At 41.6% G+C, this 23,664-nt stretch overlaps 1 protein-coding gene across 6 annotated transcripts in view; it reads left to right on the forward strand.

The window, feature by feature from the left end:
• LOC137106071 (zinc finger MIZ domain-containing protein 1-like) overlaps positions 1–22,408 on the forward strand; it is a 104,389-nt gene extending 81,981 nt beyond the window's left edge. For 4 of the 6 annotated variants that reach the window (XM_067489082.1, XM_067489080.1, XM_067489081.1 and 1 more), the window contains 18 exons: positions 11,265–11,400; positions 11,764–11,878; positions 12,347–12,564; positions 12,710–12,911; positions 13,081–13,356; positions 13,441–13,623; positions 13,755–13,832; positions 13,924–14,092; positions 14,178–14,319; positions 15,176–15,386; positions 15,611–15,716; positions 15,808–15,968; positions 16,050–16,117; positions 16,227–16,295; positions 16,383–16,627; positions 16,719–16,882; positions 17,526–17,786; positions 18,866–22,408. In XM_067489082.1, the coding sequence (XP_067345183.1) occupies positions 11,265–11,400; positions 11,764–11,878; positions 12,347–12,564; positions 12,710–12,911; positions 13,081–13,356; positions 13,441–13,623; positions 13,755–13,832; positions 13,924–14,092; positions 14,178–14,319; positions 15,176–15,386; positions 15,611–15,716; positions 15,808–15,968; positions 16,050–16,117; positions 16,227–16,295; positions 16,383–16,627; positions 16,719–16,882; positions 17,526–17,786; positions 18,866–18,973 (2,912 nt within the window). In that variant the 3' untranslated portion in view covers positions 18,974–22,408. Of the gene's footprint in view, positions 1–9,722; positions 9,986–11,264; positions 11,401–11,763; positions 11,879–12,346; positions 12,565–12,709; positions 12,912–13,080; positions 13,357–13,440; positions 13,624–13,754; positions 13,833–13,923; positions 14,093–14,177; positions 14,320–15,175; positions 15,387–15,610; positions 15,717–15,807; positions 15,969–16,049; positions 16,118–16,226; positions 16,296–16,382; positions 16,628–16,718; positions 16,883–17,525; positions 17,787–18,625; positions 18,745–18,865 lie in introns of those variants that run through there. The other 2 variants (XR_010911894.1, XM_067489084.1) reach the window with 2 other exon arrangements.
• The last annotated feature ends 1,256 nt before the right edge of the window (positions 22,409–23,664 follow it).

Below are 23,664 nucleotides of genomic sequence, written 5' to 3' on the forward strand. Positions count from 1 at the left end.
CCGGTGGCAAGTACAGCAGGAGCCCATTAGCAATGACTCCATCTGTGATTGGTTTTGCCTGTGAAACGGATAGAGCAGCCATGAATAATTGATGTGTATTGTGCACTCAGTCACTGGACACGCAGGAGGAGAGGAGAGGAAAACACAGAGAAGCTGCTACCCTGAGAAACCGAGAGAAACAAGAGGGACTCAGGAGGGAGGGGGAGAGGAAGAATGTTAAAGAGAAGAGAGGAAGGTGGGAGAAATAGATAGACACAGAGAAAGGGCTTTAAAATAGCTGCTGGCTTCAGTAGTGCAGAGATTAGGGCTGCCCTGTATAGCCTTTGTTCTGCTGTTGCAGATTCTTGTGTTTCTAGACACGTGAGTCCCCCTTTTTTCTGTGCAGTGAAGAGTGAGAAACAAGCAGGGACATTGCTGGTTGAAATGCGGGTGGCATTTTAGACATGGAGGGGACAGAGAGAGGGGGGGGTCTTCACTACTGTGAATAGGAGAGAGCTGTGAGCTGTCAAAAGGAGGAGACAACAGTTAAAGAGGGCTATGTTTGCAGGGGGTGTATTCAGGGACAAGAGGAAGGTGGATCTGCTGCTGCTGTAGCTGCTGAGAGGAACTTCACATTATTTCACCCCTGGAGGGACAGATAGAGGGTTGATTCCTGCATTGGTGGGTGCAGACGGGCACCCTGCCATGTCTTAAACTAACGGAATGGGGTTTGACGGCATGATGAGTGCCTCGCAGCACCCCGCGTGATAGAGTTGCAACAGCTGACTACTGCATTTGACCCACTTACAGCTCACACAGAAGGGGTCAAAATGGCCTTGATTATCTCTCAGAGTCGTGCTGACCTACTTGAGGTGGCATTTTCCGGGAGATTCTTGGCAGTTTATCACACCCACTCTACGCAATGCCACACAGCGCAACCAGTCAGACTGTCTGCAGAGACACACACATTTGCTTGTTTCAGATCAGTGATTCAGTCTTTCTCATGGTTTAATCATGCCTGTTGCTTAGAGGTTTTTAAACAGCAGCAACAGGTTTAAATTCTAGACACCTGGCTGTATTTAGATGGTAATAGGCACCTGTATTATTCATTGCAAGCCTAAAGGAGCAATCCACTAAATGTATCTTCTGAGAATCCAATACTAACAAATGTGTAGGCTGAAATGGTTGTGGCTTGCTTTGTCACTCACAGCTATGATTATCCAGATGATCCAACAAAGTATCCAACAAAGTGCGACGCTCCAGCCTTTATCCATATGCTCATGCTCCCAACCTTTAGTTTTAATACTCTGTTTCACTATTTCATGTCTTCTACATTAAAGGGCAACTTTATGAGCAAACAATTAATAACAGGTGAACTAGCCCTTTAATTAATTACTTTCTGTTAACTGAAAAAGTCAGCTGCTGTAACTGTTTCTCCTACTGACCTCGATTTTCTTATTTTTCATTTTGCTTCTCTACACTAAGAAGGCTTTTGTTTGGCTGTACAGTAAAGTCCTGGTTTAGGAAATTATTCTGTGTCTTTCTAGCCCGCGCGCGTGTGTGTCTGTGTGTGGGACAGTTACCAACATGCTAAGACAAGAGCAGTTTTGCAACAGGCGGTGTTGGTAAAGAAATGTCTGGCTAGCCGTACTGTACACCATAGTCTTAACTATTCATTACTGTTGTCTTGTCAGCTTCAGTGGATCTCTTGTTCTCTGTATTCGAGATTTTTTATTTATTTTTTGCCAAGAAGTTGTAAAACCCTTTTTATTGAAGTTTCTCATTACATAATAAAACAAGAGTAAACACCACGAAAGGACAGCTGATGCCATTTATAGTGGCCCCCTACCGACCATAGGGTCTGAGGTTCGTATGCCGAAGTGTCCCTGGGCAGGACACTAAACTCCCAGAAGCCCATCTGCATCCCCAGCCGTGCAGGGCCGGTCCCAAGCCTGGTAGAAATTGGGGAGAGTTTTGTCAGGAAGGGCATCCTCACGCCGTAAGCAGAAAGAACAAAAAATAAAAATATATTGTAATCTCTCATCAAACTCTGAATATTTCGATCATGTGTAAGACTCCAATTCTCCAATGAACATATTTTAATATATATTGCTAAAAAATAGCAACACAGACATTTTATTACACGTAGTCACTGGAGAGATAGCACTTTATAGTTTCAGGATGGCTTTCATAGTTACATGCTCCTCACTCCCTCACCAACTTTTTGATGTAATAAAATTGCACCGATTAAACCCTTTTCAGTTGTTACCAATGTGACATCTGGACAAACAGATAATAGCCGATATTTAACTTTTATTACTGGCTAAATCAGGTCTAAAAGGTGCCAGTCAGTGAGTCATGAATAATGGAGTTTTTATTTTAATCGACGTTGGTCAAAGTGAAAAACTGTAGTCTTATACCAGTGGTCCCTTTCAATTGGGATGCAATGTCTGAAAAACAGTGAGTGTTTAAATTGCACACAAGGTCTAGGTGTAAGTATAGATGGAGATTCTTCCTCACACCCTTGGAATAAACAAGCAACTCAACGTGTTTGTCTTCATGTAAGTTGTAATGTTCCTTTAGAGAACAAAAATACAGTAAATCAGACTAGAGAAGGACTGTTGATCTTAATTTATGTTCAATGCCACAGCTGAAAGGTAATCTTACAGTTGTGATATAGGTTTTAGAGAGCAGAGCAGTGCATCACTTGTTCAGCAATGTGAGTTACCATAAAGCCCTTTGCTCAGTCTTTGTTTATAGTCACAAGCCACCTGCAAAACAAGCGGCACTTAAGTAACTCACATTATAATTATTACGTTCAAAACATATGATTATCAAATCATCATGCAAGGTTATTACAATAAGCTCTGGATGAATAAAGATTACATTCTTTTTGTGGGGGGGCAAGTTATGCATCAATTTATTAGCCCTTTAAAGTAAAGATATCACAGGAAACATCAGTTGAAAGAAAGGGAATGACATGCAGCAAAGCTTACAGACTTGAACCTGTGATACTTTTGTAATTTTGCTAAAGTAGTATTTTTAATGCAGGAGTTTTCCTTGTTACAGAGTATTTCTACACAGTGGTAATGGTGCATTTACTTCAGTAAATGATCGGAGTCATTCTTCCACTATGAAAGCGCTGCGCAGGAGACTCATAGACACTGGCTGAAACCAACCAACAATCCTCATTCCAGACCTCACATTATGTCCTTACACTGAACTGTGTTAATGTAGTGGACGAGGATACCCGATGTGCTCTTTGGTTGGTATTTGGAGAAGCCACATGGCTGCTGTTGTGTTTATGTCTGTTTGAGTTTTATAGTGCAGTTTATCACGCGTTTAATCATCCTGCCTGCGTCACAGTTCACACTTCTTTTCTCGGCTGTTCATCAAAACCATTATAAATCTGAGTTCATACGTCGTTCCTCTTGTTGATTTTTATGTTAATTACACCCCTGCCTTTTTGTTTCTGTGAAAGATCAGTAAGAGTTGTGAATAAACATCAAAAATTAGAACAAGCACAAATGAGAATGTAGCAAATTGAATGTTAGAATGGGTAGACATGCAACCAAGTTTCAGAACTAGGCCATGTATAGAATGGCTTTCGTGTTACGTGATAAAAGATGTGTTACATTTGTTAAGTGCACAAAATATTTAACTTGGATGATAGTAATGCTTATAATTAAATAAGGTTATGATAAATGTGTACCTATAAGGCTATACAATGTTTTTTAAATTCTGTGTACTGTGGATACTTAAAAGTGAATAAGCTCGAAGAAGCTTTTTTTAGTCCTGAGCTGTTGCACATATGGATGACTCTAATAAGCCTAGAGGGGTGCCAGGACCCAACCCAGGCTCCTCCGGTGTCTGTTCCTACTGTACCCCTAGAGGGAAGCTTTGACCCCAGGCCCACTGTGAAAAGGTCACAGGTGAGTCAGCCACAGGCGTATGCCACAGTGACACTATCAACCCTACCCAGCACCCTGAGGTGGGCACTAGTCTGGGCACATCTGCTCCATGCCTAATTAGTATCATTGTGGACAAGGGCTTAAGGCTGAGCCTTCGTTAATAGCAGCCTGTTGCTCTGGGAAACGGTCTGGCTCCTGTAAGCTGCTCCTTTACTGGTCTGCTCGCCTGATAATCTGGTGGCAGGAGTGTACGGTTAGTAACACACTCTGTGCCAGTGCAGTCAACCTCACCGAGGAGTTGGCAGAGCTTCAGGAACCTTAGTGCATTCAAGTGAAAGGGTTATCATTCATACAACCTGAATTCAGAGCTACTGTGCTGATTCAGTATCATCCAAACTAAATGTTTCAAATATTTTTACTTCACATTGTGTTAAACAATCAAGATTTTTGTTTTTCTACTTAGCCCTCACTGAGCATTTTCAGATGCATGCTATACTTCATTGGGCTTCTAAATGCGTAATTATATTGCTTTCCTAAATTTAAACGTAATGAACTCATATTAATCACATAAAGTTTTACATATTTACAAAGCACTGGTAAAACCTCCAGAAAAGCAAAACAGAACTGTAAAGAGAGAGAACAACACTGCTTGTTAATGCTGTTTAATGCCACAAGAAACTGTGGCATGTATTATCTTTCTGTGCCAGTTAGGATTCAGTCATTGCCAAGTGCATATCATTATATATACAGTATTAAATGTGTATATATATTTATTTACTTCTAAAAATAATTTAATTTGAGGATACATATCATATCTTTGACATTTATTGCATTTTATTCACATGGAAAAAGAAATTTGCATGACGTTTTAAGCCGGCAAATTAAAAGAAAAAGAAATTTGCATGACGTTGTAAGCCGGCAAATTAAATATAAGGAATGAGGGACAGCTTTCCATCTGTCAGTACTACAACGTTTAGAGGTTTTTCATTTTGCAACAATGAACAGAGGATGTCAAAACAGCAAACCAGAAACACCAAATCCGCAGCATTTCTTCTTCTCCTCATGCCGCCTGCCTCCACATGGCCACATATGCTTGTGACCGCAGTAAAACCTTTTTGGCTCGAGTCCAAGCGTCCCCCCTTATCCTCGCCGGATGGACATGGCACGACATTGTGGCCATGTGGCCAGCAGGAGGCTGTATTTAAGCCGGGGAAGCTCTGAAATGGGCCATAAAACCTAGCCAGAAAGTCTGGCTCCCCATGAGGCAACGGGCCTAAGTACTCATTGACAAGACTCCAACATCACTGACTTCCCAGAGAGAGAGAGAAGCAGAGGAAATAATGGAAGAATAAAAGCAGCAGACAAAGATGAGGTGCAGATAGGAGGCAGTCGTCTGGCCTAGATAGACAGTAGGTTTTAAAACTGTTTGCATTAATGCTGTCAATCCACAATATGTAGCTGTTGCTACTTTCTCATGCTTTTCCTCTGCTAAATGCTCCTTTTTTTTATTTGTCTTCACTACAAATGCATTCCACTCAATAAAATGGCTGCTTAACTGACAGCATTTAAGGGATGGTAGGGCAAATATTAAGTCAGATTTTGATGCCACATGGCAGCCATGACATTCACATGTTCCCACTTCACACATCCCTCACACTTCATCAGCTTTCTGGAAACAACACTTACTCTGAAATATGTCACTAAATGACTCAACTGAATTTTTAAATTGTTAGTAATTGAGCTAATGAAGTCAGTTTACAGACTTAGTTTTTCAACACCCAGTTTGCACTCGTTTCTGTGCCGGGGTGTTGGAAAGTTGAGAGGGTGACCACAGGTAAAATCTGTGCAACGTGTTTAAGGAGGCAGACCTGTGAACTTCGATCTTTTTATGCCCCCGTCGATGACAAAGTAGCATAGTTTAATTCTGACCAGGTTAACAGGTTCATAACTGGTTATATCTGCTGCTTTTCAACAAAAATTACACAGTGGACAAATTACTTCCATTTCCATATCAAATGGTCATCGATGAATAATATGTGGCATCTGTGTAAAGACAAAGGGAGGTTTGGTGGCTGCCAGGTGGGCATCCATGGTGAGTATGTCACAGAGCCATGAGCTAGTGGGAGATGATTTACGATCCAGCCGGTGGTTAACGCAGGATAGCTTGGCACCAGCTGTGCCTTCGTAAACAATGTCATAGCAAGCAGTTATTCATATAGTTTTCCATATATTATGAGGTAAATCCTGGGGTTTTACAGTTCCAGGAAGCCAATGTGAGGCACATAAGTGAGGAATTCTTTGGCTAAAGCTAAATGCGGCTGTTTTGCATGGCCTCTTAGGTGCTTTTAGTAACCAGGGATATTCTGGCTCCCAGGACTCGCTCCTATTTTAATTGACTTTGGCCTGCAGGAGGCTTGTGTCCATTCAAACCTTTCTGGCAGGAAGGGGGGGCAGAATGTGAATAGAGCTCCCTCAGAAACTAAAGAGTGCAGCTTGCTAGAGCTGTTCTTGTTAGGTTGCTCATGGTCTTTGTTCTCCTTTCAACCTTTGTGGCCAAATGTCTTTAAACAAACCATTTGGGGGGTCATGATTCTTTCCGACATGTTTACAGCAAAAAAAAAAAAGTCAGACTTGATTGTTGCAGTTAGTATGAGAATACGTGTGAAAGAACTGCTGATAATGATAATCTGAGTGCACTGTGACGACGGGACGTGTACTGTGTGTTTGGACGTTAGTGACCAAGCCATGTGGGACGATGCCAGGTGGGAGTCCAGGGTTGACAAGGGAGCAGGTGTCTATTAGATACAGAGCAGGGAGGAAGGGGGGAAGCAGAGCCTGTAAGGGGGGGCTGTCATAAGAGCTCTTGGCATCTGCCTTACCTGCTGCCTCCCTTACAGTCTCCTGTCAGTAAAGAGAGGGAAGGAAGGAGGGGGCAAAAAAGAGAGATAAAGAGAAGAGGGAAGTGTTTGGCAGCGAGTAGGGAGTGCCTTTTTTCATCATTTATTTTGGGGGGGGGGGGCATAGATTGTGTAACGTAACAACACTTGATTGTCCGGTTTAAACAGCAAACGGATGCTTTTCTCATTTGACATTTTGCTTGTTGTGCTCAGATCTTTCTTGAAACAGTGCCCCCATCAGTTTTTATTAGCACTATTTCTTTTATAAGATGGATTTATAGTTGGTGCAAGGGAATAAACGAAGCTGCTGTAGATACCCACAGTGTGAATTTTGATTTATAGTGTCAGATTGCTAAGGGTGATAGCAACAGTAATCTTTTATTTGTCACAGTAACTGTGTTATTTCATTCGGTTAGGTTCTTTGTTATACAAGCTTTTTCATGCTGCGCAAAAGGTTTGCAGCAGAGCTGTATGTCATTGAAAAGAATAGGAGAACTGAACTTTCGTTTTTACTTGCTTCACATTGAACTCACTCCTAATTGCCTCTGGCTTCAGAAACTTTAAACCCAAACCGGGTCAAACTGTCCAGTCACAGTTCTTAACTTCCCTATACAATGTACCCATAGCTGACACAGCCATGACAAAGATTTGAGGAGATGCATGTCAGCTAAAGTGTGGCTACAGAGCTTATAGAGTTACAAACAAATATAAAATTGCCTTGTAGTAGGTCGCTCCACTGAAATTGGTCTATAAAAGTTCTTTTAAACTAAACAAAATATAAAGTTTTGTTTGGTTTTTTAACCCTTCATATAAATTGGGTGAACTGGCCCTTAAAGCAAAAGGAGACAGAATCACAGTATTTAATCAGCACAGTTTATCTCTTTGCCTTCTGTCTTTATGTGTAGTGAAAGGTGGGGTGGGGGAGCATTATCATTGGAAAGAGCATTGAACAACTGCAGTCCGTGTCATTTGTCATGTCTCCCTGGGGCTTTATGACAGAGAGCGAAGCTGGAAGCTGCAGGGCCAGCTACTGAACCACCCATCTAGTCCCAGCAGATGCATTTACTGCCCTTTGCCAGTGCTGACCATCAGGTTGTGCAGCTGAGCACCAGAATATCAATATGGCTCAGACATAGCTGGACCCCTGGGACTATCTACAAGGCAAACAGAATAGGCTCCTTTCCTTATGGAAGACAGATCCATTGCCACCAGGTAAACAGAGCAAAAAGATGCTCTGTAACACCAAATGGTGGTTTAATTCACTCCAGAGTGATTTGGAAGAACTATACCTGAGACAATTATCACCAGCTTTTCTGGTGGGAAACAGATGAGCCTCAAGAAGGGCCGTCTGTGGGAGGACAGCAGAAAAAAAAACATAATCCTTTTGTGTTTACCATGCACAATGTCCAGCAAGATGGTTTTGTGTGGGAGAAGGAGGAGGAAGAGACTGAGGAGTAACAGTTTGGCTTTTCTTCCTTCTGTCATATGAAACCTGAAGTTTATCCTTTAGAGTCAATGACAGAGTGCCTCTCCTTTTAACAGGTCGGTGCCCAGTGAAGGTAGCAATTTCGTGTGGTGATAAGCCTTTTGTCTAATGGTGGAGTATAGTAATTCCTCTTTAAGTGGCAATTCGGGTGCTTCCCTCTCTTTTTTTATCTCTGTCTCTCAGATATGTCTTGTCATTTCTCTGCTCAGCTCAGTGTCATTTGCTTTTTTGTCCGCCCTGGGCCTGTTGATGTCAGCCTGAAACAAGGATACTGTCCCGTTGGCCCGACGGCTTCATGGTGGGATGGTTAGGGAATAAATTGTGGAGACATGTTTATCAACATAGAAGAAGTGCAAGTTACCCCTTGTTGGAAGAGAATAATGGCACCTAATTGAGCTGTAACATGCTGGCTGGTCGCCAGGCCCTTGAATTGAAAACTCTTTCCATCAGAAGGGGGTCTGGCGAGAGGGAGGGGGGCCTTAAAGCACCACAGGATGTTCTAACATAGATGTAAGGACATAGATGTCCTAAACCTATTAGTGGCACCATTTGTATTTAATTAGAACTAACCTACAAATCTACACATTTCCCTGCAAGTGTGATGGTTTTAGGAGAAGAACACCTGAGAGGCATTTTGTGTCAACCAAAGCACAACCATGTTGAAGTCAGATCAGTCCTCTGGAGGAACAGCTCGGCCTGTCTCCTGGCACCTGCCTTGCCAAGAACAGGAGGGGGAAAAGGGAGAGAAAGAGAGAGTGAGCCTGAGAGGGTGGGAAGGAGGAAAAACCCAGCTGCCTCTGCGCCTGAGCCCCGTGCTGCTTTTGAAAGAGTGGGAGGGAGCGAAAGAGAGAGGAGAGGGAGAGACAGGGAGACTGCTGGCACCATCTGTACATGTCTTTTGTATTCCAGCCCTCGTCTTTACACAGAGCGAAGCTGGTGTGCTCAGTGTTCAAATGAAAGGCGAGGAGGTGCCTTTTGGTGCGCGATGCTCTGAGAGGAGAAGGTGTGTGTCTGTGTGTCCATGCTGAAATTGTGCTTTGTCCTCAGAAATGTGGTGCACTCAGAGAACATCTCTTGTCCTATTTATTTTACCTTAGTGTGTGTGTGTGTGTGTGTGTGTGTGTGTGTGTGTGTGTGTGTGTGTGTGTATGTGTGGAAATATAAGCCACTGTGGTGTCATTCCTAATTTGTGTGTGTGTCAGTAGGCTTGTACTCTGATTGCAAGCACTCATGTGTGGTCAAATCTCTGGGTTGCTATGTTTGTGATGGCAGTCAGAAGCTTTTGTTTGTTCCTCCCTCCCATCAGCCCCATTAGCCTTATGTCTTCTCTCTCACTGACTCACTCAACCTTTTTTATCACTCTCTTTCTGTTCCTATCTCTCTCTGTCTCTGCCTCTGCCTCTCTGTGTAATATGTGCAGTGGCGGTCCGTCCTTGCATGTGGCAGCAGGGTGGATCTGCCTGCAAGGACAGCCTGCACCGTCTGCTGTCATATTGACGTGGCTTTTTTGCGCGAACCGCAGCTGAAATCACCAAGCGCTCTGTTTCACCACCTGCCCCTCCCTGACTCCTCTCTCAGCCTAGAAGTGCTGTGAATCATAAGAGGAGGTGGCTGCCCTGCCCTTTGATTGAATCCACATTGCCTTTTCTCCTCCAACACCGCAGAAGAGGCTAGAAGGAGGCAGGGGAAGCAAGAGGGAGGAAAAAGGAAAAGTGAGTCTTTTGTAGTTGGCACAGTACAAAACCATGCACTGCAGATGAAAAGCATATGATTCAATCAAACGCACTCTGTGGTAGCTACCTAACTGAGCAGTAGGTAGGTGGAGGGATGGGAAGGGCTGGGCTTCATCTGCAGGCCTAGAGTGAACCCTAGTGGCCGAGAGGAGCAGGGAGTGCTGCGTACAAGCTGATCTCTTCAGATACCCGCATGAAGGTGCCTCCTTTTGATGTCAAACAATGTCCAAATAGCTTTTCAGGCCATTTTCTCACTTACTGTGGGATCTATCAAAAATAGATTCACTAACAAAAAAGAGAGGGAAGATTGGCTGTCAAGTAGAGATGGAAACTAGCTTCAGGAGAATGTGTCAACTTATGTTTTGAAATTGCATAGAAAGAAACAACTTCATAACTAAAATATGTTTTATTGGGATTATGTTAACTTTTTCTGAAGGAGCCTTAAAATGTTTATCTACTCAAACAAACAAACTGTGTGTGTGTGTGTGTGTGTGTGTGTATATATATATATATATATATATATATATATATATATATATATATATATATATATATATATATATATATATATATATATATATTAATTACAACACACTTGGAATGCAGTCTTGCATTTACATAGCAGCTAACCTAAGCAAAGGTTGTTGCCCTTTTCTCAAGCTATTACAATTGCTCATATCTTTCCATCTTGGCATTGTTTTTACACATTGTTGATGATTAGCAGCACCTGGCTGTAACATTCCCTGTTATATCCTATGGAAAGTGCAAGGCGTTACGTAGCATTATCCACATGTTTTTTCTTTCTGGCATTATTTTTTTCAAATCAATAATGGCACAGTGAAACATTTATAGGCTGTCATTCATCTGAGGTTGTATTTGCCTAGTGTAAGCTAATTTCTATAAATATAGAACTGAAAACGCTGCAACTTTATTATAAAGTGCATGTGCACTTTATTATATACACATTTTTCACATTTATTACGTGCAATGACATAGTGTACCCCTACTCTGTTCATTCTGGCACAGGGTATTTGAAATGTGATTCTACACAATTTTATCAGTCAGGTCATTACTTTTTAATTTTAGGTCCAGCTTTGCTCAAAAGCTTCTCCCTTATCGTGTTTCACCTCTCTTCTGTTGTACATAATCGGTTTTTGCAGGATTTTGCAGCGCTTGCAGTGGAGGACTGTTACCTCTGCAGTTATTTGTCACAGGAGTCTGACAGTGCTTATACAGTCTTCCTCTGCTCTCTTTAAAGCTCTTCTGTCATCGTGGTGTGAGGAGCTTGGACGCCTACTTCTCCTCCGTCACCAGAAGAACAGGCAGAACGAGCCTCCGGGAAAAGTGCCCATGCAGCCTCCTATGGGCTCCATGAAGCCCAGCCTCTCACACGGGTCAGTGTTCAACACCGCTCTACGTTTTGGCTTGTGTTTGCGTGTGTTCTCGTGAAGAGACAGACTAGGGCCTTGGGGAAAGCCCTTCCTCTGCACGTAAAGCCCAGTGTTCCTTATGGATCAGTGACCAAACAAACTGCCAGACTAGCTGCTTGTAGCACAGTCAAGCTGTTCTTCGTCCTAATACATGTAGTTAATAATTCCAACAGTTTTACATATGTGCATTTATAATCCTAACAATAAAACCTTTGTCTTTCCCTGTTTTTTTTTTAGCAAATTCACACTTACTATGACTATATTGTTGCACCAGGTAAACGTGTGAGCCGTTTTCTTGATGTTGATGTTTTTGGCCGTCTCTTGCAGAGATGGGTCTTTTCCCTACGACTCAGTTCCCTGGCAACAGAACACCAATCAGCCTCCCGGTTCGTTATCTGTGGTGACCACTGTCTGGGGTGTGACCAACACCTCACAGAGCCAGGTGAGACGTCTTACCTGTCACCTAATGAGGGGGACTGTATCGGATAGGATTATCCTTTGTAAAGTTGTATATTTTCTCAATATCCACGTTTTTTTATGGGGAACTGTCACAAATTTCCCTTAATCAAAAAGCAGTGGAGTAAAAAAAAAAGTTACTGGATATCACATTTAATCTTCTGTAGAATGGAAATAAGATATCTATGTGTTTATTTCACTAATAATATGATTTGAGTAGTCATCAATGAGTTGAAAAAATACATTAACATTGTACTTTAGAAGTGCCATGTCTGAATACAGACTGACAACAAAAGATTGTTATTTTACATATAAAATGGGTGAATAAATGTCATTCACTATGAGACGAAGAAACACAAGTTAAATTGACCTCTATTCTGACTCTTGAGTTGTTTTGAACGTTTTCAATCATTCGCATCCAGCATTTATTGACGTTTATGTCTGAATCCAACAGGTGTTGGGGAACCCAATGGCCAACAACAACAATCCCATGAACCCTGGGGGGAACCCTATGGGCTCAGGTATGTCTGGAAACAATCCAGGTATGAACTCCCCTCAGTTCCCCGGTCCTCCACAGCAGTTCCCAAACAAAGGCAACACCAACCAGGCCTACATGCAGCAGGGCATGTACGGACGACCCAATTACCCTGGAGGAGGAGGCTTTGGCGGCAAGTAAGTCAACAAAGGATTAGGACTCGTCTCTGCAGTGGTTAAAAGTGCTTACAAGCAGTGATTCTGATAGTCACTTAAAATGATCACACTCCTGTAGCATGATGGTCTGAGCTCACTTCTAATATTGTGTTGTTTCTTCTCATAGTTACCCCGGAGGGCCTAATCCTGGACCAGGTGGAATGGGCATCCCTTCACACACGCGTCCTCCTTCGGACTTCACACAGCCTGCTGCCGCTGCTGCTGCTGCTGCAGTTGCTGCTGCCGCTGCCACTGCAACTGCCACTGCCACAGCGACTGTAGCTGCCCTGCAGGAAACGCAGAACAAGGACATGAACCAATATGGACCGGTAGGACAAGGCTCACATTACTGCAAATAGGACGTGTTAAGGATGAATAAGTGACCGAGTAGATTTTTCAAAAGAGTCAGCAATATTACTATTATGTGTTCTGTTATCCATAATTTGCAAAATACAAAGTCAACTCATGGTGAATGAGTCAACCCATTTTGTCTTCCAGATGGGTTCCTCTTTCCAGATGGGACCAAACCAGGCATACAACAGCCAGTTCATGAACCAGCCAGGACCCCGCGGCCCTCCGTCCCTCCCTGGGAACATGGGCACAGGCATGAATGCGTCCAACATGACTGGGCCACCAATGGGAATGAACCAGCCCAGGGGCCAAGGCATGGGGCCTTTCGGGGCCCATGGCCAAAGAATGCCGCAGCAAGGCTATGCAGGAGCTCGGCCTCAGGGCATGGCTATGCAGGGCATGAAAAGACCATACCCAGGGGAGGTGAGTGGATGCAAAAAAACACCATCATCTTCAAAATCTAGCTCCTCTACTGTATGTTGAATATCTTTATCTTTGTCATCACAGCCAAACTATGGTGGGCAGCAGTATGGACCAAACAGTCAGTTCCCTAATCAGCAGGGGCAGTACCCCACACCCAATGCCTCCAGGCCACTGCCATCCCCGAACTACCCTGGACAGAGAATGCCAGGCCAGCAACTGCAGGGCCAGTACCCACCACCCAGTGGTACCATGAGCCAGTATTACAAGGTGCAGTAGGACTCTCGTTAATCCTACATGTTTAGGATTATTTGCAGGGCATAGTATCCAATTTGAGCAAGGTATGATAAGTGGTAAGTTCTTTGAATAAATAATTGCAAATGTGTTCTATTAAATTACAGCAAGAGCCACCATTTAATGGCCAAACAAACAACTTCACTGGCAGTGGATATCAGTACAACCAGGGTAGTATGAACGGGGTGAGTCAGTTTTCACAATTTTAGGACTTTTAACTGTGGTATTTACTGTCCCACAAACATTGAATTTACTAATTGATTGTCTCGATTATAGCCGCCCAGACCAGTGAGTAACTACCCTCACTCCCCAGTGCCAGGCAACCCCACCCCTCCAATGACCCCAGGAAGTAATATCCCTCCCTACCTGTCACCAAACCAGGATGTGAAGCCACCCTTCCCCCCTGACATCAAGCCAAATATCACAGCTCTCCCTCCGCCTCCAGGTTAGTAACTGGTACTTGCTCCGTGGAGAAAAAAAATCTTTCTGTAGAATTTATGTCTAACTGACATTTGTCTTCACCCATGTAGCAAACCACAACGAGGAGCTACGTCTGACGTTCCCAGTGCGGGACGGGGTAGTCCTAGAGCCCTTCAGGCTAGAGCATAACCTGGCAGTCAGCAACCACGTCTTCCACTTACGGCCCTCTGTACACCAGACTCTCATGTGGAGGTAAGACATTGTGCACATACATTTTTAGATAATCTATTCCCAGATAATTTACTGCCTTGATGACTGCTTAACGAGAGACAGAGGGAGAAAGAAAACTTAAAACACTATTTAAACATGTTGAAAAATGGTTGGAACATGAAGAACTGGGTGTATCATTTAATCTCGGATCGAGTTCTTGGCAGTTGGTCCCTGTGGTTCACAATAAATGTTTTGGGTCTACCATGTGTGGGCAAAAATTCACAAGTCATCAATTCATCCCACAGGTTGCTACAGGCCTGTACATGAAACACAAATGGCAGACATTGTGGATTGGATGCCAGTGAGGGGTTATATTCTTGTTACTGCACTAAACAACTTATACTGGAGTCGACACTGCCCACACCATGTGTCAATTCATATTCCTTTGCACAATACCAAACTATGCCTCATTTTAATGTCCAGGTAGCCCTACAGTTGTAACAATCTGCATTAAATCAAATTAAACACAAGTCCAAGAATTCTGTTACTTTCCTTTTTTTCTGTTGTCTGGGATTATTAGATTTTGCTTGATATATGCTGTAGTGAAGAACCAATAGGTATTTTTCAGTTCCTCTTAACCGTTGCCTAGCAGATTGAAAAGATTGTGCAGGCTTATTGTCTGCTGATGCTGAGAATGTTTAAAGAAATTCAAACCAGCAATATTCCCAGATAACTCGGAGAAGGTCATTTATGCATTCATTTTCTCATATTCAGATATTTCTAATTGCCTTCACTCCCTTTTTGCACTAAATCACTCACTCTGTTTGTATAAGAATTCATTAGAAAAGACAAAACGTTGTGCTGTATATTTACTCTGTGTATGTGTTTGTCTGTGCAGATCAGACCTGGAGCTGCAGTTCAAGTGCTACCACCACGAGGACCGTCAGATGAACACCAACTGGCCGGCATCGGTTCAAGTCAGCGTCAACGCCACGCCGCTCACCATCGAACGGGGTGACAACAAGACCTCCCACAAACCCTTGCACTTGAAACACGTATGCCAGCCAGGGAGGAACACGATTCAGATCACAGTCACTGCCTGCTGCTGTGTGAGTACACAAATCTCCAGAACTACTAAAAAGAGATTTTTGCAAATACTAGTTAAAAACAAATTGTTGCCAGATAAATAAATGTAAGATTTAAAACAATCGACATTCAGATTTAATACTTCATACTTAATGCTAAAACGTAGCTCTAAAAATATGCTACTGAAAAATCAGCAGAAATAATAGACCTTATTACACCATGTTGACGATGAGGTTTCCTCCCACAGTCGCACTTGTTTGTGCTACAGCTGGTTCACAGGCCCTCGGTTCGCTCTGTGCTCCAGGGCTTATTGAAGAAAAGGCTTCTGCCTGCAGAGCACTGCATCACCAAAGGTATTCACATAAGGACACAGCCACAGTTTACTTCCTTCTTTGCGTGTCAGTCTTTGCTCACCCACAATTTCTCTTTACTTCTGCTTTAAAGTTAAGAGGAACTTCAGCAGCGTAGCAGCAACATCGGGCAACCCCACGCTTAACGGAGAGGACGGTGTGGAGCAGACGGCCATAAAGGTTTCTCTCAAATGTCCAATCACCTTCCGGCGAATACAGCTTCCAGCAAGAGGCCATGACTGCAAACATGTTCAGGTAAGCACTGCAGGCATAAACAAACGAAATACCTTCAAGGACCTTCAGGGTGCAGCGATAATAAATTACTGTTTCTTTCAGTGTTTTGATTTGGAATCGTATTTACAACTGAACTGTGAGCGGGGAACATGGCGATGTCCTGTGTGCAAGTAAGTTTAATCAGTGGTAATACAGAACACTCTTTACCCTGTATAAAATTTTGCAGTCCACTTTTGTTTTCTCTCAGCATTTCAAATGCTGTCTCTCTTCTCTACTCAGTAAAACAGCTTTGTTAGAAGGACTCGAAGTGGACCAGTACATGTGGGGAATCTTGAACGCCATTCAGAAGTAAGCTGCACAAGAAAGTGAATTGTAATGCACATCTGCATATTTACATCCTTGTATTGAAACCATTTTATTCCACCGATTTTTCAGCTCAGAGTTTGAGGAGGTAACCATTGACCCCACGTGTAGTTGGAGGCCGGTCGCTGTCAAGTCTGATATCCACATCAAAGAAGACCCTGATGGACCACTGGCCAAGAGGTTTAAAACAATGAGTCCCAGCCAGATGATCATGCCCAATGTGATGGAGATGATAGCTCAGCTCGGCCCCGGACCGTCACCATACCCATCACTACCGTCTCAACAAGGTGGCAACAACAGCGAATATGGCAGCCAAGGTAGGATTCTATACTACATTAAAACATTTTTTTAATTCTTCAGAAAGTTTAAAATAACTGTGTTGATAATTTTTTTTGCTTTGTGTACCAGGCAACAGTTACCAAGGGCACGGGAACTTTGACTTCCCTCACAGCACCCCTGGCGGTACATCGATGAATGATTTCATGCACGGTCCCCAGCTGTCTCACCCACCTGACATGCCCAACAGCTTGATGACCCAAGACAAGCCACTCTCCCACAACATGCCCGACTCAGTGAGTCTTCCCACCATTTGGTGTAACAAATGTTCTTCAGCATCGGTTTAGACACTAAGACACTAAAATTAGTTTGCATAATGACTACAGGATTCAGTATTTCAGGAAACCAACTTTTGATTTGATTTCTTGTACAGACATAGACATGGCTTTTATCTGTACCAAAAAGGCAGGGTTTGCCCTTAATATTAGACATGGGACCCCAAAGGGTCCTCAGGGTTCTCAGCTTGGACCCCAGACTTCCTCTCTGTAAGTCTCGGACAGTTGTCTTCTAATTTTGAACAGGCTAGCTCTGGGGGCTGGCTCCATCTTAAGGTGTCTCACGAGACCTGAGAGTGACATCACTCCTCTCATGTAACTCAACAAGAAAGTGTCCCCTATTTTGAGAACTGTTCATTTATAACAAAAAAACAAGTTTATCATGCTAAGACACAGTTACAGAGACTGGAATTCATCTTGAAAAATAAGCAATTGTAAGATGTCACTGAAACTGTAATGGGTACTTTCCACTATTTTCTTTTTCCTATTCTTAATAATTAATTCATTAATTGTAAACATGAGTCACAGATTCATCCTTATTTACATTAATTAGGCTGTTAGTTGCATCCACAGTCTGAATATTCTCCCCTCTCTCTCTCATCAGATACCTCATTCTGTCAGCAATGATCAGCAGCATGGCCCATTGCAGCAGAGCTTACATGCGTCTCCACACCCGGGAAGCCAGTCAGGGCAGCAGCTACATCACAGCGGGCCTCCTCAGCCCTCACGACAAGCTCCACCTCCTCAGCAGCAGCAGCAGCAGCAGCCCGGCCCTAACAACCATCCCCACAGCGACCTGGCCTTCAACCCCTCCAGCAGTTTGGACAGCCAAGCAGGGTCGGACATGCCTGAGCCATCTTTAGATGTGAGTCCTGACATACAGTCATGGCCAAAAATATCGGCACCCTTGCAATTCTGTCAGAAGACTGTTGCATATGCAAATGTTTTGGTATTCATGTTTATTTTTATTTATTTATTTTTTTTTTGCATTGGAACAACACAAAAAAGTCAAATCTGATACAATTCCACACAGAACCCCCCAAAAATGCACCGGACAAACTTATTGGCACCTTAACTTAATACTTGGTAGCACCCCCTTTGGAAAAAACAACTGAAATCAGTCCCCTCGTGTAACCATGAATACGTTTCTTACACCTCTCTAATGGAATTTTGGACCACTCTTCCTTTGCAAACTGCTCCAGGTCATTCAGATTTGAAGGATGGCTTCTGCTGTACGCTGTGTCTGCAGATCAGCTTGAATTTGTTTGGAAGGTAATTGGGTTCTTTATCCACCATTCAAACAATCCTTTGTTGTAATTTTTCATAAATTTTGCTCTTCCGTCCACGTCCAGGGAGGTTAGCTACAGTGGACACAGGAACATTAAGATCTCTGGTGATGATTTTTTTTTTTCTCAAATCCACAGACACCTCTTTACACTTTACACTTTCTTTTCTCCATGCTCAGTGTGACACACAACACAAAGGTTAAGTCCACTTTTCTCCATTTTAACTGGTTGCAATTGTGATTTCTATATTGCCCACAGAGGTGTCTAAATACAAATTACAGGAGCATCACATGCTTGAAAGCAATTATTTCTTACAATTTTGACAAGGTGCCAATAATTTTGTCCAGTCCATTTTTGAGTTGTGTGTGAATTTATGTAAAGTTTGACTTTTCTTCTCTGTTTTTTTGTGTTGTTCCAGTGCAACCAAAAACAATAAGTACGTGAATACCAAAACATTTGCAATTGGAACAATTTTCTGAGAGAAGGGTTGCATTTTCTGACAGAATTGCAAGGGTGCCGATTGTTTTGACCATGACTGTAAGCTACTGTGGAAAATTTCACACATTTTTCATGCAAATTTTATACCTTGAAAGTTTATCACAATATATAGATTTACTTCCTAACCAGAGTTTTGTCATCATCTTTTATTTCTTTACAGCTTCTTCCAGAGCTTGCAAACCCAGATGAGCTGCTATCATACCTGGATCCCCCAGACCTCCCCAGCAATAGCAACGACGACCTTCTGTCGCTCTTTGAGAACAACTGAGGCGATTCAGACACACAGAAACTTTTCTGACTGCCTACAGTTTCCCTGAGAACCCAGAGCAGTCACCTAGTACTTGATAAACACAAAGATGCACTCCCTTTCTCTTCTTCCTCTTGTACAGTTTGCATTCGCCAGCGCAGATTTACCGAGAGAGGTTAAAACTCGATTTCTCACTGCAGGTTGCTAACACTGTGGCGATACCTTTGAACTGTGCAGCTATACTCAGTTGATTTTTTTATGCCACACACAGGTTTATGTGTGCACATTAGAAACGTGTTGTAGCATTTTTTATTGGTCTTTTGTTTCCTTTGCGAAAGAAAAAAGGAATTCACTGTAAAAAACAGAAAAATAACTGAAAAAAACTGCGCTATCCGGCCAGTGTGCATTAAGTCCATATTGTTATTCCAATCTGAGAGGCCACAGCTTCCTTGTGTCACGGCTCCATTCCCTGACTGGTCTGGTTAGTTGCACTGTTTTGTCAACCACACATCATTTAAAAGCACAAGAGATTTTGGCAATGCAAAAAATAATTATGTCTTTAATATGGAAAAAAGATGAATTGGATCCATATATGTCTGTTCCTGACAAAATGTTTTTTAAATAATTTTTTGCTCTTCTGCCAACATTTTAAAAAGATTTTTGGAAATGATTGGCTTCCACTTTGTCTACAATTGTGATACATACATATTTTTGTCAAAAAGAGATATCCCAGCTTTTCAGTCCTCTGAGGGTTGGCAAATGAAATGGAGAAGATTATGGCCCCTCTGAAACAAACAAGTTTATATTGTAACCGATAATAGCATACCTGTATTTCCATATGTCGTGTGGTTATCGTTCTCCTGTGCAGAGGAGTGATCAGAATGGATATGAATGGCACGCAATGAGAGTTTGGGGTTCCTGGGATGATCCTGCTGCATTTATTGCTTCCTGCTACGACTGCTTCCATGCCGTCTAATCCGCATGAGCCCCTGGTGTCGCTCGTGTCAGCATTTTTGCAAAGTTGCATCTCTCTCCCTGTTAAATGATGTGCTGTTTAAGTAGTCTACAAAGTGCATGTGTGCCAAGCCCTTGTCTAGTGCTGTTCCAAGTGGTTAAAAAAAGATAGTGTGGATTTTATCAGTTGTTGTTTCCACAGCTCTTTTATTTGTAAGTTTGTATTTGATTTCTGTCAGATTTAGTATGATTTATTTAACACTAACATTGAAGGGATAATGCTGATATCAGCAGTACATTTATCATGTATTTGCTGGATATACTGTATTATATTTTGTTTTTTCTTGCTTTTTTGCTGCATAATTAAACTATCCATTAATCTTTTGGGAAACTGCTCAACATCACCAAAGTTCGAGGGATGAGAATGGAGTTGTTCGTGTTTGCTTGCTCCTGTGTAAGACTGCTAGTGTGTGCATGTGTGTGTGTGCATGTGTGGGACAGTATGCGTGTTTCTAATGGTTCTGATGGGAAGTTATATTGATTTCAAAGATAAATAGGAGGACAAGTACCAATTATCCATCACTACTGTTCAAGAAGTGTTTTTTAAAGCAGTATTGGTGCAGACCGTTTGCCACATTTGTTTTCACTTTCTTTTTTTTCTTTTTTTTTTGAGAAGAGTGCTGTTCAGTATGCAAATGTATTATTTTTTAAGAAATGCTATTGTACTGTAAATATAATTGTGAATATTTTTGTATCATCTTGATAATGTTTGTCATTTGATCATTAGTCATCCAACCTAACCATGTATGCTCCCAAACTCCCATCCGACCACTGACTTTGTTTGTAACCAGCATACAACAGCTGTCGTGCCTCCTCATTACGGGGACGGTACTCCAAAACGTCTCATAAGCTATTTCCAGCAGGTCATCGTGCTTTCTAGTCACTTTCCTCCCACTCATAGACAGGTGTCTCATTTTTCTTCCTGCATTGACTCAAGGTGATTGTGTAGCATCATTTAAATTTTCAGATCTCAAGATCAGTTTCAAGCAATATGTTCTTTCATGCTCACGTGTATTTGACTGAAAATCATCGATGTTTTCTATTCATAAAATTCTGTTAGCATTTTATCAGTGATACTGAACAGTAATGGTTTTAAGAAGATGTGGTGTCAGCTGGCTTTCAATGTAATTAGTGAGCTATGTGAATATCATAATTGTTGCCTATTGTCAATACACAGTGATATTTTAAAGATATATCGCAACCATATTTTAAAGAAATTCATGATATTGTTTATATTTTTATTATAGAAAATGTGGCTTTTTTAAAAGCATGAAACCATATACATTTTTATCTCTTTGTTTTTGGTAAATTATTTTGTACGGTTTTCTTATTAATCTCTGTAAGGCTAGAAATCCAATTTCTTTCAACTGTAGCATTGTGTTGATTTAACCAACCTGGTTTTATGTAATTGTTATTTTAAACACCATTTGAGTACCATTTGATTTGTTCCAGTTCAGCACACGTTTTGTATTTAAGTCACGATGAAACATCAACTCAAACATTTATCATTTTCAGGATACACTGCCACATTTTCGGTTCATACAATCTGAATTGAAAGTTTAGTTCAACCCGTTGAAGTTATTATTTCATATTTTGTTTTGAATTAAGTGAGCCAATTTGATGTATTAGGCAGAACCTCAAATCTGTAGTTGCACAATCACAATAAAGGGCCATTTTTCTGGGGGAAGTTGTTTTTAAAAAAAAAAAAAAAAGGAAAATAAAAATAAATAACAAAAATACAAAGAGTAAGGGCACGTTCATCATTCTGGCCTGGAAAAGATGTGGAGGGCAAGGCTAGGGCAAATGTCCCAAGGATGTCTGTATATATGTAAATGAATATAGAGACATGTGAACAGAGATGTATTCATTTTCCCTGGGAATGTGCATTGTTTCTGCAGAATAATAAAAAGCTTGCAACCCCTCTACTGGAAGTGGCTGAATATGGAAAATGAAACTCGTTAGTTAGTGTCTGTGGGTATCTCTCAGCATTTTGTTGCCCCTCTGTAATATACTTTCACCTCTTTTGTTACGGGAACTGGGACAGCTATGTTTTACATGTAATATTTAGCTTAAGTGTTCTAGTCTGTCACCTGCATACTCCGAGGTGCTAAAGCTAAAAAAGGAAGAAAAAAAAACAAGGTTACAAAGAAAATCGGTGGGGAGGGAGAAAGGCGGTGAAAGGGACAGGTCCAGAAGATTGTAACCAAATCCATGGTTTGTACATTTTTGATATCATGAACAGATGGAAAAATGACACAATCTACGGTGATTCATGCAATGTGACCATTGTCTCTATGTTTGTACATTGTATGTACAATCATTTCATATTCTAAACTGGTCAGAAAATACAGAAACTAATTGTGATTTTTAGTCTTGCAGAACTGTATGTAGTTAGATGATGTGACAACCTAATATTTATCTAATAAATATGTATTCAGATGATACCTGTATGTCACTGTGGTCTTGTCTTCTGTGTATTTGCATCATAGTCTCCTAATTAAGCCCTCCTAAATCCCACAGGCTATTTATCTAATCAAAACGATGAATCATTGGTATTAAATTGTAATTTCATTTTGATTACCAAAGCTTAAGGTCAGCTTGGTCTTATGCTGAAATGAGATCAAATAGAAACTAACATGACATGATAAGAGAGAAATGGTTTGTAAACATGCTCATAGAAATTATGTGGAGCAGGTTTTATGTAGAGAGAGAATGAGAAAATTACACAAAAAAAATAAAAAAAGAGGATAAGTGATTAAATAGATCAGTCGTGCGGCCGTAGGAAGCTTGAGAAATGGATAGAGAAGAGATTGGTAGAATGTTTTTTAAGAGTAAGACTAGCTGTGACACCAGCATCAGCATCAGCCGCTCACTTTTCAAGCTGCTCTTATTCTTTAAACACACTTACAGTACACGTTTGAACTGGGACCTGGTGGCTCAATGGGTACAGCATCATCATGGGCTACCTTGGTGCCGGTCCTGGGCCCGGGTAAAATGGGAGAGCTGTGGCAGGAAGGGCCAACAAGCTTGAATCTAAAAGGAGTTGTTTTAAATCTCAAATTCTATCACAACTGCTGGAACTCTCAAAATGTACATGTTTTTATGGTTGTTCATCTGAGCCTTCTCTCACCCAAGGCTTTAGGCATTGTTTCGGAGACTTAACAACAAGTTTCATTACAAACATTGTATGAATGTTTCACAACTACAGAGAGGCAGATAAACAGACGCTGTGTCTTAAATCGCTCCCTAGTTGCCACATAGTGAGCACCATAGTCACCTAAAACTTTTACACAACAGAATGAAAACTAGTAGTGCTCATGGTATTTAAACGAGCCCACAATTTCCTAAGCAACACAATGCAAACACAATGTAGAAATTACAGTCATGTGAAACCAATGGTGGCACTAAGACGTTACACAGTGTATAGGCTGCCTTTCTTGGTGTCAATGCACAAAAATACTACAACTATATTTTACAGATACCCACTTAGTGCTTCATTGGCTTCTGGGGGAGGTTGTTACAAAGTAAATAGACTCAGCACAAATAACTCAGCAGGACGATCGTTTTAACAAGGGTGTTTATAAAAGAGTTAGTTGACAACTTCTTACCTATGGATAATACAGCAATGTCATAAATAATTGGTTTAAACTAACTTTTGAGGATAGTCTGAAGAATTCCGAATAATGGTGTAAATAAAT

This window comes from Channa argus, chromosome 20 (assembly GCF_033026475.1).
Source record: "Channa argus isolate prfri chromosome 20, Channa argus male v1.0, whole genome shotgun sequence".
Classification (NCBI taxonomy): domain Eukaryota; kingdom Metazoa; phylum Chordata; class Actinopteri; order Anabantiformes; family Channidae; genus Channa; species Channa argus.